This window comes from Perissodus microlepis, chromosome 16 (assembly GCF_051167445.1).
Source record: "Perissodus microlepis isolate ML-2025 ecotype Zambia chromosome 16, ASM5116744v1, whole genome shotgun sequence".
Classification (NCBI taxonomy): domain Eukaryota; kingdom Metazoa; phylum Chordata; class Actinopteri; order Cichliformes; family Cichlidae; genus Perissodus; species Perissodus microlepis.
In genome coordinates this window covers 26,995,681-27,013,990 of record NC_140476.1, presented here as the reverse complement: position 1 = coordinate 27,013,990, position 18,310 = coordinate 26,995,681, and the positions used below count along the sequence as shown (strand labels likewise).

The 18,310-nt window shown below is 40.0% G+C and overlaps 1 protein-coding gene across 8 annotated transcripts in view; it reads right to left on the bottom strand.

Annotated features, from left to right (window-relative positions):
• The window catches only part of lrch1 (leucine-rich repeats and calponin homology (CH) domain containing 1), a 94,794-nt gene that overhangs the window by 48,836 nt on the left and 27,648 nt on the right, over positions 1 to 18,310 (bottom strand). For all 8 annotated transcript variants that reach the window (XM_084908743.1, XM_084908746.1, XM_084908741.1 and 5 more), the window contains exons 2-4: positions 14,600 to 14,744; positions 5,712 to 5,838; positions 3,649 to 3,754 (exon numbers count right to left, since the gene is read on the bottom strand). In XM_084908743.1, coding sequence (XP_084764869.1) covers positions 3,649 to 3,754; positions 5,712 to 5,838; positions 14,600 to 14,744 — 378 coding nt within the window. The remainder of the gene's footprint in view (positions 1 to 3,648; positions 3,755 to 5,711; positions 5,839 to 14,599; positions 14,745 to 18,310) is intronic.

Here is an 18,310-nt window from a genome sequence, read left to right as displayed (position 1 = left end):
ATGCCTGATTACAGATTCCAGGTTGCAGCAAGCTTTGGAACCAGCTTTTAAACTAAACACAGTACATTTCTCTATGTATTTCTGTATTTCTTCCCACGGTATTGGGTTTTACACTGGAACAGTGATACAACACTGCTACCATGAGATCCAACTGGACATAACACCACCCCCCTTATGGTGGTACCATAGACAGTATAAGAGATGAACGTAGCTTCTGTGGGCAGATAAATGAAGCCAATGCTGAGGTGCCTTAAACTTGCATGCCTTATTTGTATGACATTAGATTGCAATAGCTGTGGTTGCAAAAACACTTCCAGTCCTAAAGAAGTGTACAGGTATGGGATTTCATTTTTGACTGCTGTAAGCACTCTACTGTTCAGTTTATGGGCATGGCCATTTATGCCCATAAACTCAACCTTGAAGCTAGCTTCCAAATACCCAACCTTTTTATAACAACAGGAACCTGGGAGACCTTGAAGCTCACTTCAACTGCACTCACTGAGTGCAGTTGACATTAACTGAGCTAATGATATTTAGCTCAGTTATTGAGGTCTTTGCGCCTAAATTAGTGCCACTTAGTTTTACAATTAGTCGATTTAGAATGTAATTTTTTAGAAAGCGAGAATTGCAATGAATGAAAGGGAACAAATGCATTTTTCAAAATATCACTGTTTCTTTGAGCATAGCATAAAAATGGGAAACAGAGAAACACAGAATCATTTTTTCAAAAGGTTAACACAGATCTAAAACTTACCCTGAACTGCACTCAGACTACTAGCTTGCTAATGTTATCCAATGCCTGTTTTTTCCCAGCTGCATGGGTCTCCCTAATATTACGTGATTTGGAATTTATTACCAGAGTCACTGTAACCTCATCTAAATTTTAAAAAGGCATTATATTTCTCACTGTGAAGCAATTTATCTCTCTATCTTTTCTAAGTCTTTGCAGTTATATAATTAACCTTTCTTTGAAACCTTTTAGCTGAGGATAAACTGTGAAGGTTTTTAATGGTGCATTTACCTAGACTGGCAAACAGTCATATACAAGAAATGTATAAACTTTCCAGACTCCTGGTCCACCAAAGGCATTGTTCTTATTTGTCTTCTTTCCCTGTGTAAGATGTCCAAAAGAAATTCTCTATGTGAGTGTATGTGTGTGTTTACAGATCCTCAGACGGATGTTTGGGTTTGTGGGCAGAAACCAATGGGGGAACCATATCCTGCAGACTGCTAATGATGCGCAGCTCAGGAACCCATCAATTTTGACAGCATGATCATTACAGAGTTTTTAGACAGTTTCTCATAATTAAAACCACGTGCAGGCGGTAATAATGTCAGCTAAGCACATGTGATGGTGTGAGCGGTGACACCAGAAAGCATTCCTCTGGTTACTGGATAAAAATATTCTCTATACAGTACTCGATTAAATTATGCATAAACATATGTTCCCTTATGCCTTGAGGTCACTCAGGACAAATGTGTAAATTTCATCTATAGTGCTCTAACAATTTTATTATAAAACCATCTGACTTTAAAACCAAAAAAACAACAGCAGCAGGCCAATCATGACAGCAGGGGAGACAATTCCTATAAAAGGTACAAACTACAAATTCTCTTTTCACTGCGTTCCCTTCATCTACTCGTAGGACTGGACTCAAAATCTGAGGTTCTAGATCTTGTGCTGAAATATAAACAAAATATACTAGGGTTCACAAAGTTTTTAACCTGCAACGGTATACAAAAACGGGATATTCTGAATTATAGTTCACTTGCAAATTACTCCTAAATCTTTTTTAAAGGAACAATAAACAGAAAACTTTAAAAGAACTGAGGCCTCAAGTTATCTAGCAGTCTGTTTACATATGTTCAGATATGCACAGCATCGAATCTGACTGTTGCACTCCACCTCACAGGTCTGGAGATCTGAGAGCTGGGCTGATATGAACCATTTTCCTGGTCTTAGTGAACTGTGGCTGTCTGATGAGAAATCTGCAAAGTAGCTGTGCCTGAAATAAAACACGATAACTGCTGATTTACTTTAGATGTTACACTTTGGGCCTGAGTCACTCAGGCTAGAGACTAGATGAAGATTTCAGACATGGCTCGTAGTTCTTTTCACAATGCAGATTTTTTTTATAACTAAATTACTAAATTTTTACAAGACCATCCATGTTTTCTTCTTTCTGGGTTTGACATACTGTTGTACAAGCTGTGTTGATAAATAGCTGCTAATAGCATTATTAGATGACTTATTACTTATTGAGGTACAAACTTGCAGAAGCATCCTCTGATGTCACTGGAAGGATTGACGACACCAGTCTGCTCCATTGCAGCCTTGATGCATTATGCTGCTAACCAAAGCTACTGCTGCTGCCATGATAATTCTGGCTTTAAAGATCATTTTTCCTACCAGCTCTGATCTTCTAGTTAGAGTCTGACTCTCTGACTTTATGCTATTGCCACCCTGATCTTGGCCGACCTTTAAAAAGCCCTCAGCAGTCATGGTGGTCTTATCTCAGGGACTCTCCAGAGCTGCACAAGTTCAACAGATATTAAATCAAAAACAACATCCCTCCCTTTGTCGAGGCTGCCGTCCAGTCTGCCTGGTTGAAGCCCCCCTCCCCCCAGCACCGTGGTACTAAGCTTCTGAACCAGTTCAAAGCTCATCAATCAATCCAGGAGATGGTCATAAAGGTGAGGGGATGGGGATACGTAACAATTCAGGAAACTGGAGCAACAAATCCAAACCGGCTGAATAAAGCGATTGGAGTTGCTGTTGTTTATCATTCTGATCAACTATCTGCTGGCCTGACTCCATGTCTCTACTCTGTTTATCAGACTATCCACATGCTGGACAACTGACAATGAAGACAGAAATTGATTATTTTTTTTAATATCTTAACTATATTGACTACAAAACAGGAAAAAAAGATCAACAGACCCATTAATAACTAAAACAGCTATAAGCTCAGGCCCTGACTTAAAAAAAAAATACTGTAGTCAGATTGTATTTGGGTACTGATACTGGCCTTACATGCAGATCCAGAGTTGTTCTGGTGTTTATAAATGGCTGCCCGCCATGTAAAAGCCAGTCTCTCTCCAGCCTATCAGTTAGTCAGACTGGGCGTAGTCTCACTAGATGAGCACCAGACCTTTGTGGCTGTTGCTCATCTCTGTGTCACTGACTTATTTCAGACCTTTTGGGCTGGAGGTCGCTCCTCGGTCACACTGAGGGTTAAGTATATTTTTAGGCCCAAGGATGGGTGTGGCAGTGCACGCAGAGGACTCTGTGGTCTCAGATGCATCTCCCAGTCTTGCATATGGAAGAGATTATTCCATTTCTGAGTTTCACTCTAAATGAGACTTGACTTTCTGATCCTCGAGTCACAGCACGGAGTACACAATAGGCTTCTGTAAGGTGCAGAGGTAAGGTGGGATCAAAAGAAAAGTGAAATTAAAAGGCTTAAACGCTGCCTAAAGGGAACATAAATCACCTTAATTACACACCTAAAGTCAACACAAAGATTTCCAACCAAAATTCACCAGTCTTTAGGACACAGAGAGCTGAAAGCCTTCACTTTCTGAAAGTCATCAAGAAAGACAGGACACTGCAATTTGCCTTATACTGGGGGGAAAAAAGGCACTCACCTTCTGGCAGGACACAGAGAAGGTTTCGGCGCACGTTTAGCTCGCGCAGAGCTTTGAGTCTGCCGATGTGACGAGGAAGAGCTGTGATCTCGTTGCAGCTGATGTCCTGCAGAGGACAAAAACAAACGAGGGGAGCGAGCGGTTAATATTTATGATTAGTAATTGTTTGAAATGCTCTCGGCAGCACGGGAGCAAACATCACAGCTGAGCAGATGGTGCAAAGTCAAGCTGGGTTTTCATGCTGAGAGGACGCTGCTGGAAAGTTAATAAGCAATAAGACTTTAAAACCATATCACACACATATACAGAGTCCAGGTATAAAGAAGAGGTGAGAGCAGTGATGTAGTTGCCTGAGCACAAAGAATTAAACTCATACTGACAAGAAGTGAAATAACAGTAAGCAATGGGAAGCTTCCGGGTTCTGAGTTATCTCAGATTTGTTTGAGCAGACAGTAGCTGCTTTTAGCTGAAGTGAAGGACACTTCTGACTGACATATGAAGGAGTGGGAATCAATTAGAAGAGACAATGTGCGATGAGCTAATCACTTTATATGTGGGCGGGGCTTTAGTTTAGAGTCAGGCTTGGCTCACGACACTTTAGCTTATTTCATTTTCACCCTAAAAAGACTGAAAGTGATGATGTTCCCCGATTGTCCTGCTGCTGACCAGAACTAGACCGTTTTCAGCTAACGGGCCAGGATGAGGACTGTCATTCTCATTAGCCTCTGCTCCCTGCACAGGAGTGCTAACAAGCAATGTGATTGTTTTGCCCGCCAGCAATATTCCATGTAAAGAGCTAAAACAGCATCATTGTGGCATACTGCCTCTCCTCTGAAACAAAACTGACAGTGTAATGGGTCATGAAAACATCTTCCTCATCACAATGCTAACACCATAGACAGCAATCTGCCAGTGCTGCCATCTGCTGATTCCTTGTTTGCACAGCTCTGTCAGTCCTTGTAAAAATTCACTCTGTTCACAAGTTTGACCCAATCAGATCAGGTCGGTCAGCATCACACACATTGTGAATGAGCTAATCACAGCACACCACCACCACTGGATAAAGTGAAATATCCCGCAGATCACTATCAGTTGTATATATTATACAGCACTTTATTGTGAGACTTGTTTGATTTAGAATAAGAGATGCTGTTGTGGAGGAAAAAGTAAAAAATAAATGTCTTATTATGAGTTTAAGAAGAAAATTCCATTTCATTTCTTCTGCTTATCCAAGGCAGGGTCCTGGGAGCAGCACTCTAAGCAGAGAAGGCAAAACCTCCCTCTCTCCAGCTTATCAGGGAGAACAACAGAGAGATATAATCTCTCCATCATGTCCTGGTTCTACCCCAGGGCCTCAACCTAGGAGGCATCCTAGTCAGATCCATGAACCACGTCAGCTGGCTTGTTTTGATGTGTGGAGTAGCGACTCTACTCTGAGCCCCTCTCGAATAAATGAACTCCTCAGCCTTTCTCTAACAGACAGCCCAGCAACCCTTCAGATTTTGCTGCCTGTATCCGTGATCTCGTTCTTTCATTCACTACTCCGAGCTTGTGACTGTAGGTGAGGGTAGGGACGTAGATCAACTGGTAAATCAACAGCTTCAGTTCTCCTCACCACAACAGAACAGTACAGCATCTGCAGCCAATGTCCCAATCCATCTGCCGATCTCCTGCTCTGCTCTCCCCTCAGTCGTGAACAAGACCCCGAGATACTTAAACTCCTCTCTGACCCTGAGTGGGCACTACTCAGGGTCACAGAATCGACGATCTGATCTGATTTGTATCTTTTTTCAGAAAAATCAGAATGAGCCAAGGAAATATAAAAAGAGAGTGACGACGTATGTCCCTAAATTTCATGTGACACATAAAGCTTACTGAAGAAGGGCTAAAAAACATAAGCCATAAATCCTCTCCATACTGGGATAAAAGCAGTGAGCAGCACAACTGGGGCATAAGATATTCACATACAGACAAAGAAACACAAAAATAGAAATATTATTACTCACTCCTGAGTGCCACAGGAATAAACAAACACAGTGACACAAGTGGTGAAACAGCCTTACCAGCTCCATGAGGCTCTGCAGTTGTCCAATGGTCTCGGGCAGGCTGACCAGCTTGTTGTTGCTGGCGTTGAGGACTCTCAGAGGTAAACCACACAGGCAGGCCGGCAGGGAGCCCAGCTGGTTACGACTGCAAACACAAACATCTTTCAGTCGAGGGGATCACTCGTGCTCATGTGGTTTTTTTCTTACACCACTTAGTATCTTTAAAGAGCTTTAAAATAAAAAAAGAATAAAACGGTAAAAGCCATTCCTTTTACATTGGACTACAGGTGAACTATAAGCTGATAAGCTGATCATGACGCAATTATAACTGTGTTTCTAAACATTTATGTTCCACACGGCCCAGTGGGATGTGACTGAAAGGGAGAAGAGCTACATGAATATTTTACCACCAAATCATTCAGCGCGTTATTAAGATTACAGTTGGAGAGTTTTATGTTGCCGTTTGCACCTTACAGCAACCCTCAGGAAGAAATAAACATGTCACAGCAATGTTTCCTTTTTACTACACACACACACACACACACACACACACGAAAACAAAGATGTCTTTTTACTATTTTTACTTGAGGAGACACACTGCAGGAAACGCTGTACAGAGGAAGTTATGCTATGGATGGGCAACAGTCTATTGTCTTAGGGTCTTTTTTTTTTTTTTACCTTCATCTCTCTTTTCTAAACAGGACACGACCACTTTTGAATTAACTTTACTCAACTTTTACCAGACCAAAGCTAGCAGGGGCATTGTACTCATGCTCTACACTGTGGGTGCCTGACTGACCTGTACAGTTTGAAGGGAGAAGTGGAGAGTTGTCACATCTAGTGCAAATAACAGATTACACGTGTCTAATAAAATCTGTAGTGTCCAAGCTGGAAGGCCAGCTACAGGGAAGGCAATTCAATATATGAAATTTCCAGGAAATCCCAAAAAATACAACAGATGTCACTCCTCCTTTTGAAGCCGTCCTTCATTAGTCACACACACACACGCACGCATTTTCACCACAAGACTGCGAAACCCCGTCTGACTCGGGGTTCTGAAAATAGCAATCAGGAAACATACAGTATAAATGAGTTTATGCAGCTGTCCCCACACATACTCCGACACTGAAGAAAAAAAAAGTTACACTTTAATACTATGATGTTGCAAAAGCTCCAGAGGTGGAACAGCCTGACATCCTCTCTGCAGACTGGGTGTGGTACAAGTAGCTACAGTATATTTTAATGGAACAGGTTAATTACACAAATAACTATTAATTCAAATATGCATAGCATGTAATAGTATAACAGAGCACATCTCAGTAATGAAACAGATTCCAAATAATAATCCAAACACACTAATTCCACCCACCCAGAAATAAGATCCACACTCTTTGAAGATACTCTTAAATAGCTAGAGTCGCTCTGTGTAGCTACATGTTGGCACAGTAGTGCTCTGAGCTACCCTTACTGTCCACCCCTAGGTCCACCCTTACTACTTCTATAGGAAATAAGAGGTTAAGCAGCAGCCAGGTGCTGATGATCAAATAGACTTGACTCATCAGCACCTTTCAGGACCTCTATAAAAGCAGAAATGCTAGCAGTTTGCTGGTCTGGAGCCTTCATGTGTGCATTAACAACATGTCCCAATCGTCCCATGAGTGGATGTCCCAGCAAATTCACCCCAAGGTCAGACAATGCAATTTTCAGAGAAACAAAACCCTAAAAGCCACATCTCAGACTCTAACATTTAACATGCTAACTGAAGCCAGTAAAGTTCAAGACAGCATACTTAGACAAAGCCCCTCCCCTCTCCCTCTAAATAAAACAAACAAACAAAAAGAAAAACATGGCAGCACAGCTAGCTTCACAAAGTTGCATTAGAACAAACCACAAAACTTCTGTAACAATGTCCTTTGGACAGACAGGACAAAAGTGAAATGAGATGTTTGGCCACAATGCACAGTGTCACTTTTGCTGAAAATGAAGCACAGCATAGTAACATAAATACCTTATGCCAGCTGTCTAGCACGGTGTTGGTGGCATGATGATTTGGGCTTGTTTTGCATCCACAGGATCTGGACACCTCACAGTTATTGCACTGATCATAAACTCATCTTTATACTAAATTATTATGCAGTCAAATGTGAGGCTGTCTGACAGCAAAAATGGGTTGTGCAAAAGGATAATGATCTCAAAAACACCAGATCACCAAACCTACAAAGGAATGTTTGAAAAAGGAAAGCACTGTTGCCATGGCCTTCAAAGGAAAATACTTTGGCAGAATCTTAAAGGAGCTGTTTGCAACCTAAATGTAAAGTAATAGTGGGCAACTATGTGAGAGACAAAAAATTATTACTTTAAGTTATCTAAGGAGCTTGGAAAGAAAAGAGACTTGACTTCTTGAAGTTTCTTGAAGACGTTTCACCTTTCATCCAAGAAGCTTCTTCAGTTCCTAAAACTTTAATTGCTTTAAGTTACTGCTTCTAATGGAGCTTCTATGGGTCCTGAATAATATGGTGTACCTAGCTTTTTATAGGATTGTAAAATATCCAGTGAAATTTGTTTTTCACATGTAAATGTGTAACACAATGAACAAAGCTATATTATATTGTTTAGAATGTTTAAATTAATTAAACGACGAATTACATGCAATGTGGCAGATGCACATCATCAGCTATGTTTTCCCTTTAATTTCATATAAACTCAAGACCGGATAAAACCAGATATTTTTCCCCGTAACTAGGACAACAGAAGAAAAGCACCACTAGCAGGACTGTTCTCCTTTTACATGTTGTAAACATTGTGAGGAAAGAGGGCACACAAAATATTTGCAGCTGTGTGGTCCATATTTGGGATTTGCTTTCAACACCCTAGCAAAGGCAATCTTTTTGAATGCATATTTGTGGTCTGGACTAACGGCACTCAAAATAATCACAATGTAGTTTAATGTTATGTTTTACAAAAACTGACATTTTCAAATTTTAGGGAGGAAAAAAATACATAATCACAAACAAGTCTTACTTTTTGAAACATACTAACAAGCTCCTTGTGTTGTAAAAAATAAAAGCACTTATGAGTAAACAAAAGTTAACACTCACAGAGGTCTGTGTTTCAGATGTGCCAGCGAGCTGCTGGACTTTAAAGACTAAAAATATCCTGGAGAGGAAGCAGAGTGTCCATCCTATTCGTCTGTGTGTGTATTAAAGCCTAAATGTGATATTACACTTCCTTTCTGCAACCAAGACTTGCTCCAGTGTTTAAAAATATTCAACACAGACATACATCTGGTACTTCAGTCTTTGCAAGCATGGGCTCATGCAGTCTGGTTGTTTACTGAGCAGATCGACATTCAAATCATATCATCAGTTCATTTTTTATTACGTTAAGTTACTAATGTACTCAGTGACAGCACAATGACTGGCAAAGCAGCACAATGTTCCACACTGCTACTAATGGGCTTTTCCAAGAATTTTTACTTTAAAGTCGTAGCTTTACAAAGGCTGCACTGGAGCAACGGCAAAAAAGAAAGAAAGAAAAGAAAGTAAGAATAAAAGTTACATTTAAAAAAATCAAACTGTATTCACAGTCTCTTTGTAATGTTGTGCATTGTACTGGGAGACATACACCCCAAAAAATAACAAGATGATGATGGGAGAGGGTGGGGGAGTGTGACAGCGTGGGAAAAGTGTGGTTTAAGAAAACTGCTTTCTTCCAATTCTTTCAGGATGATGTCAAGTTGCAGGAACTTCAAAACAAAGCACAAAGCTTTCAAAGTTACACAACACACCTGCAAACAGCTTGTTTTCTGCACCTGAGGTAAGGTGTGAGTCGGGGTTGAAGTGGTTGAAATGTTAAGACTGCATTGCAGGAGGCAGAGAGCTGGTGTTGTAAGCCACCACCTCTGTTCCATGATGAACTCCCTTCTTGCCTCGGGTGACCTCAGTAGGTCACATGATAGGCTGGGGAAAGGTAAAATGTCTATGACAAAATATCTCTGAAAATCTGTGAGACACTGTTTACCTGTCGGAGGAGTGGTACAGTGGAGCAGGGCTGTTACGTTACCACAAAGAAATGTCCCCATGCTACACTGTGATGAAGACAAAACTTTGGTTTATTTAATGTTACATTGTTATAGAAGAACAGAGATAAGACAAAAAATGGCTTCTGTGGGTTTTGACATTGATAACAATATAAAACCTGTAAGGTATGGTCTACTCTGGAAAAAAGGAGCTAAAGTAGTTATTGAACAAAGAATGATTCATAGTGAGGTTGTTTTTAAAAACATTGTCGCTGATCTGAGGAGGGTGAAAACAACTGGACAACCTTCCCTGGAATCTTTTATGTATATCAGGGCTCACAAAATCGCTAGCGATTTTTCCAGTCAGGCAACTAAAATCTATCTCAGCCCTGCCCGTCGGGCTATCATAGGAAGGAAAAATATGTCAGTGCTTTTGCATTCTTTCACAAATGTAGCTGGGTAATTATGTCATTGGCATCGATGAGCCTCTTTCAATATGTCACGTATTGAAATCGCGTTTGAATGTGTGCTTGTTTTTTGCTTTCGCTTTCATTTTACAATCGCACAAACTGTGTATAAAGAGCGGCAGTACTGATTGGTGAGTGACGATTAATGGAGGTGAAATGGAGGGCAATACACAGGAAGAGAAAGCTGATGAAGGAGATGCTATGCCCTCAACGTCGAGTGGCATTTTCTCATCTGTGACTTCAGTGGAAATTTCAGATTCAGGATCTGACACAGACCGATTCATGTTCTACACAGTTCTTACAAGTTCACAGAAACTTCTGTTCAATTAGAACCAAGTATTTGAGTTGATGATTGTAATTTTTATACAGTTGTTGTAATTTGTGTTTTAACAATTTATTTTGGTTGATGTTTTGTTTCATTTACAATATTATACAATAAAAAATATCTTATTTTTTATTTGGGCTACTTAAATTTATTTTGGGCTACCAAAATCTGAAGAATGCCTGCCCAAAGGGCTACCAGGAATTTTGAAATTTTGTGGGCCCTGTATATGATTGTGAATGGACTTCGAGATGTTTTGTATGTGTTTTGATGTAAACTGCCATGTATTTTGACAATAAAAGGCATTTAAAAAAAAGAAAGGAAAAAAAGAAAGGAAAAAAAGAAGGTCTCACAGCCGTTTCAACCTTATGCCATGCTCCAGATACCTCGGAACTTGGGAGTGTCGTTAAGGCTGGGTATCGATTTCAATTTCTATACTTGATTCGATTCCGATCCACAAGGTCCCGATTTTATTCGATTTTGACTCAGACAGTCAGAAATATTATAATTCTGATCATTTATGAGTACATATCCATATTTTTATATCTATGTATAAAAACAAAGCTGACACTTGTGAGACTTCATCAGAGGTGCAAGCATCACAGCAGATGCCTTTGTGTTAAAATAACTGAGGATAAAACACAGAAAAACATGAAGGAGATTTTTCTTCCCTGGCTTTTTATAGCAGATAACCTAAAAATATTTTGCAGTAGATCAAAAACTGAACAAAACCATGACTCAACATATGTACATTACCTGATGCTGCTGACGTGAAGCAGAGCAAAGTTACAGAGGTTTAATTAGAGACACAGCTAAGTGTTTTGAATAATTTTTAAAAGTTTATATTTCTTTGGTATTGAACAGCAGAAATGAGGCTTCCTTGTTAGAGGTCATTTTAAAAAAACAAACAAAAGAAAAACAACGACTGACAGCACCTTCGCCCATGTGACGACTCATATGACAGAGGGTAGGGCTGTGCGATATGACGAAAATCTCATATCCTGATATAAGACATTTATCGTCCTGACAACGATATAAATCAAAAAAATTTTAATATTTTCTGTAAATTCTGTTAATCTCAGGCAACTCAACTTGCGTGAAGTTTCTACAGCTGGGCGTCCTTTACCTGCATTCGAGTGTTTTAACCGATGCATGACACTATACGTTTTTAGTAGGGGTGCAACGATACACAAAATTCACGGTTCGGTTCGATACTTTGGTGTCACGGTTCGATATTTTTTTCGATACAAAAAAATGTTCATGCCTTTTTAATTTGTCATTTATTAAAATTATAAATATATATTTGAACTCAAAAGTACAGTTTTTAAATTTAATGTTGCTGAAACAACAACAACAACAACAAACAACAAACTCTCTTTTCCAACATCGTTAAAAGCTATACTATACGCTTCTTCTGGGGTATACTCTCAGCAGCATATTAAACATATCAGGTCCCCATAAGGAGAATCATGTGCTAACGGCTGTCTAAATGACTCGGGTAAAGTTTGTAGCATGCGTGCTTGTTGTTTTTGTCTGCTTCCACTTGTCTTTGCACTAGGATGATGTCGGCGTAAATGTGCAGTCGTTGTGTTCCCACTAGTGCTGTCAGCGTTAATCTCGTTAAAATGACGTTAACGCCATAACGCGGCTCGCGCCGTGCATGGGGCTGGACGGCATCAACACGTTAACGAGCAAACTGCGCTAACGCAGTAGTTCCCACCAATGTAATTGAGCATTGCGTGGCACATCTGACATACTGTTTTACTTTTGTCCATCAGGGTCATACTTCACATGAAAACCAAAATAGTTCCAAACGCCAGATCTGAATGAGGGTGGGGGGGGGGTTCAATTTCAGGTAGCGTTGAGGCAGTTGCCATGTTGCAACGAGCTTAGCTTCTGTCTTGCTAGCTTGCGCTGCGCTCAGTGGATCTGCGCTCGACAGTGCAGCCTAGGCGGAGTAGTCGAGCGCAGATCCACTGAGCGCTCAACACAGACAGCATTGTCAGAAGAAAAGTTGATAAAATAAATTTAAAATTTTGTATTGTTCGATACATATGCGTACCGAACCGAAAGCACTGTATCAAACAGTTCAATATCAATACGAGTATCGTTGCACCCCTAGTTTTTAGACATAAGTTGTAACGGCCACCATTTGAGTCTAAGGTTTATTTTTTAGCACCTGACGGCTCTTTTTTTTCTTCTCATTTGTAAACTCTTGCATACTCTTTAACGTGATTCAGTTTATTTTGAAAAGTCTCAACAGGATCTTAAGCTTTATTGTGAAAGGTTTACGTGGAAAACAAACAAGCGGACGTAAAAACAGGCGCTTGTCCGTCCGTAGTGTGGTTATATTAAATATAAGAGAAAGAGAGAACTTTAAGAAATTAATATAGCCACTACAGTGACCATCAAAACGATGAAAAAATATTGCTGTAAACAGTTTATTTTACGACACCACAAAACAAACGATAGCGTAATAGGAAATGATAGACGTTTTTATATCGTCATCCGATATATATCGTTATATCAAACCGCCCTAACAGAGGTCATATAAGTCAACGGCCTGCAGGAACATATCCAAAGGGGACAATCAACCATTAGTATTGAAATACCTGGGACACCAATTTGTTTTTGTAGCTGAAGAAGCCTCTTGGATGACAGGGGAAACTTCTTTACAAACCTAAAGATGTCCAGTCGCCTCCTTGTGTTCAAGCTTTCAAGGCTACCATGACCTAGAAGACTGAGAACCTGCTAGTTTATTTGACTGACACCTCTTCTCCTACCCTGCACAAACCAAACCAGGGAAGAGAGGTGGGAACTAGAGTGTCTTCAAAAAAATACAACAAACACTTAACCTTTGAGATGTAGAGTCACAAAACATTTCAGGCCACCTTCACTTGCAGACTAAGAGTGTGACAGATATGATACAATGAAGAGAGTGGCGAAACCTTGACCTTTAAAGGCAGAGAACAGCACAGTGTGTGAAGATCAACATGAGCCGAGTGTATCAAAGGTTTACAGTTAACTAACGGTTCACTGAACATCAGCTGTGTGGGATGACACTTGGCAAAATGATCACCCTGCAGCATTGTTGGCACATCACACAAACACGGACACACACCTGCATTGACCCCAGGCAGCAGTACAACAGCTCAGATGGGCCGAACACTGAAAGCGCTACCACCCAAAGCTGACACACAATAGCAGAGTCTGCCCACATTAAAGGACAATAACACTGCTTTATTTATGCTCTGTCACTCTCATTCAGTCTGATGCTGTGTTCACAGTGCGGAGCCTCAAATCTGACAGGAGCCACACGCACTCACAGGTCCTTCTGTCTTTGTGAGGACACTGATATAATGCGTTACCTACGGCTTCTCTTTAGTTGTCACAACTAATTACAACACCCTAACCCATAAGGACAAGGTTATGGTCTCTCAGAACTAGTTTTTCCACGTATTGTGCAAGACGCACAGAATTGTACATCTGTGCACTCGTTTTTTCTCTTTTTTGTCAAATTCTCATGAGGGTAGAAAAACAGAATAAAAAGACAAAATCAAACTGATCTCAAACCATGTACATCTGTCAAATGGCTTCACCCACAATGACAAACAGTAAGAAAGAAATGCACAATGTCTTACTCCTTACCTTCACACAGCATTAAGCGCATCTGAATATCATATAACGATGTTGCTCTGACCAGCAGAGGCACTACTGAGTATAAACAGCACGCTCCTGCTGTGCTCTTTGCCAATATAAAGAATTCTGGATGTAATTTTTACATAACTTAAAACACTATACACTGTATATTTATTGTATTTTAGCATATGAGAGAAAAGGAACCACTGTATCAACAGTTGTGATGCAGCATCAGTGAGTGTAAAACTCCATCTGTCTGAAGAAAGTATTTAAAATATGCAAAAATTATGCAGCATCACATTATTCTACTGCATTTATGCAAAAACACAGAGTGTTGTTTAATACCTAGTTAATGGGTTTGATGTTCATAAAACAGAGGTTTCACTCCCTCAGTCCCTGCTGCAGAAAATGTTCCCATATCGTAAAACAGCAGTGACACCAAGTGTGTCGATGTGTGTACCTGAGGTTTAAGGAGGTGAGCGACTGCAGGCTGATGATGCTGTCTGGGATGGACCTGATGCAGTTGTGGTACAAGTTTAGTGTTTCCAAGGCAACCAGATGGCATACCTCTGAGGGGACGTCGGTTAGTCGGTTTTTTGACAGGTCTGCAATGGAAGCCAAGAAAAACAACGTTTAGAACAATTAAAGGGCATATTATAATAATAAAAGATGCAAAGGTAGCAATTTGAGTAGTAGTTGAATGAAATATTAAACTTTTTAAAAAACAAAAACAAACTTTGACTTTGACATCTGGTGTGTTAATTGTAATAAAAATCAAAAATAAGTTGAAAGACAGGTAGAACCACAGACTCATATAAAGGTCTGAAAATGAATCCAATGTGTCCTTTTTCTTACGTAAAAATCAGAGGAGTGGCTCTTTAAACAGTCTGACTGGATGGAAGTCTGAGAAAACAGTTTACCTCCTCCATAAACTTAGTAAGCATAGCCCAAGTTGCTAGTTTGAATTGGTTTTCAGTTCGGCCCTGAGTACAATAGATGATGATGCCATGTTTTAAGACATGGCATGCATAGTGACTTGAGGTTCTTAGTCAGTTCCTCCCTAAATTTGTTGTCTAGTTTCAAAGGGCCAAGACTGCGACAGCCCAAACAGTCCACAAATCAATGGGTGACCTCATAATGCCTCCATCAATTTTTTATACACTGTAGTTTTCATTAAAAATATGGTAACCTGATTTAACATATACATAACTCATACAGCCCTCAATTTTGATTAATTTCAGTGACTTATTTGATGACTGAAGGATAACCCGGGCTGTGTTTCATTTGCTGTTGGTGTTAAAGTCTCTGTAAAACATTGCTTATAAGGTAATTAAATATATTTCAGTACAATATAAAACTTTGTAATCACTCTCGTCGGAGCTGGGCCTACAACAATTTGCTGTAATGCACTATACACCTATTTGCACACCCAACAATAACACATGCATTAAGATTTCTCACTCCGTGTATTGTACAACATGCAGATTTTGGACTAAATTCTCTTTCCTTGTAACATGGAGCACCACAGACACGCCAGCAGAGGACCGTGAATCTGAGGTACGACTGACGTCAGACTCAAGGAACTCAGCATTTGACATGAGGACTCAGGTCAGCTGCTCAAGCCAGGACTGGTGACATCACTTCCTGCCGTAACTCAGCAACAATAATATCAACTTCAGTTATCAGCAACCCAATAAGGCCAAGAAATGTCAGTGCAATTATTCCACATTGTTCTGCCGAGGCTGAACTCTGAGCCTCTTGAAAAACACATTTTGTTTTGTTAATGGTGCAAGAACAGCACAAGGGTTCATTTCCTCTGGTGGAAACAATCGGGGAAAAGTCATGTTGTACTTTTGTATTCAGTATTTATAGTCACGGTTTTCAATTAATATCCAGCAAGACTATGAGCAGAGACCTTGTTGCTATTTTTTTTTTTTGTTATACTAATGTTCCAGAGTTATGGAACAAGAGAGGTACTGCCTAACAACCAGGAGTAATCCGTAATTCTTTTATTTGATATTAAACAGACCAAAGCAACAAATCATCCCACAGCAGTTGTGTTTTTTATTTGTAGAGGGAGCTGAACTGGTTGCAGAAAGTGACAGTAAGCATCTATGTGGGAAAAACTCAGCTTCAATATGAAAGAATACAAACTCAATACAAATGTGTGTCCACAAGAATGAGTGCAGACAGTTGTCAATTTAAAAAATGCTGTTGCACCAGACACCGACTCTGCCTTAGTAAGTGACCAATGAGAGAATAAAGTCTGAATGCAGTCTCTTTTCTACCTGTGGATGTTTCTTTTGTCTTTTGTCACAGCAGATGTCTGCCCCTTCCTGATACTGGTTCTTCCTGTTAAAGGGAGTTTTTCCTTCCCACTGTCACCAAGTGCTTGCTCACAGGGGGTCTCTTGATTGTTAGGGTCTTCTCCAGAATACTGTAGGGCCTTTACCTTACAATATAAAGTTCCTTGTTGTGATATAAATAATCCAGAAATGTACTGAACTGCCAGCACATTATTCAACAATATCATGTTTCTTAGCTAAGCTTATATTCAGTCACAGTGTAAAGAAAATGTCACATCACATATAATATAGCTAATATAGCAATTAGCTTCTGCCAATGCCATGCTAATGTTGCTAAGATGGTGTGGGCCATTTTTCAACCAGTGACAGTTGGGATAGGCTCCACCTCCTCCAACCCTAAGCTGGAAGACCAGGTAAGAAATATGCAGAAAAATGCAGCGACAAAACCATGACCTTCACACAAATTCTGTCTCTTGATTTAACTATGATGACACACAGGAACAGATATATATATTTTTCCGTCATAAAAATGTCTACAAAAATAAATGACAATGAAAATAGGGTACCTTTACTGAATGTGCTTCGTAAGCTGGTGAATAGTACAAACACCAAACTGTACAAACAGCTCCTCTGAGGCACAAGTGTAGCAGGATTTCATCAATTTAAAAAACAAAGAGAAAAAAAGAAAATCACAGCTGCATCTGGGCATCAGCCACACGTAGAACGCATTGCATCATGGATCACACATTAACAGGAAGTGCTATTTAAAACACTGAACGAGAAACAAAGAGCCCGCCGGTCCTGCTTTCATCCGGCGAGCAAACGGCAGCAAGCTGACTCAACTCACAACAACACAAAGCTATTACTGGCAGGGCTTGTGAGTGTGAGCGTAAGGTGCGTTCAACACCGTTAATGCTCTTATTAATCTCCAAAACAACACTGTGGAAACTGTAATGCATTCAAAGCTGCAGTGACCTACTATAAACCACGAGACACACAGGGACAGATTAAGGACATGTCGATCCTACAGACACACATCTGTCAAGATACATTGGACTGTATCTATATGTGAGGCCATGTAAGGTGACACAAGTGATGATGCAGGCCTCAGGACATTTAGCCCATGACATACATAGATCTTCTTTTCACTCATATCAGCAATACCAGCGCTCAGGCCTGACTGAGTGTTTACACAGACGCACCTGTGACCGTTTCTGAAGTTTCGTGTTTTGTTGATGGCACCTGTTAAAATCCTACACTTTGATGGATGGACTTGGCACTATGGCAACAACATATTTTAGGGATGCAGCGAATTGTTGTTTGGATTGGGCATCTGTGCAATATTGAGTGAAAAGGCAGGATCCAGTATCACTGACAATGGGCTTATTTCTGGTGATGATCCATCCAGTTCATTCAACTGACTTTACAAAGTTCATGACTGATATTTAAGGAGCCACTGTGTGACTAAGTGTGATGAGAGTTTAAAGTTTTTTCTACTGTAGATACCCTTTTTAAGAAAAGAAAATAAAGAAAATAAGTTTCAAACTTCAGCTGCAGTTATTACTTGCGTTTTGATGTAAGAAGAAAGAAAATGTTAAACATGGTAACTCAGGTATGATGTGAACGTAGCTTGAGGACACAACTAAACCAGTAAGGGCGTAAAGGCGAAACCTGCTGTTTAAATGTAGTCCTTTTCAGCCATACATCTTTTTTTAAGCCCTCTGACATCAATTTTCCCACACTTTTGTATGTTGCATTTTATTCAAGGTTTAATGCCTAATGAACCATTTTAAACAATCTCCATCCCGAGGCCCTGATGCTGCTAAACAATAACAAGGTACTCCCAATCAACTGCAAATTTAAGC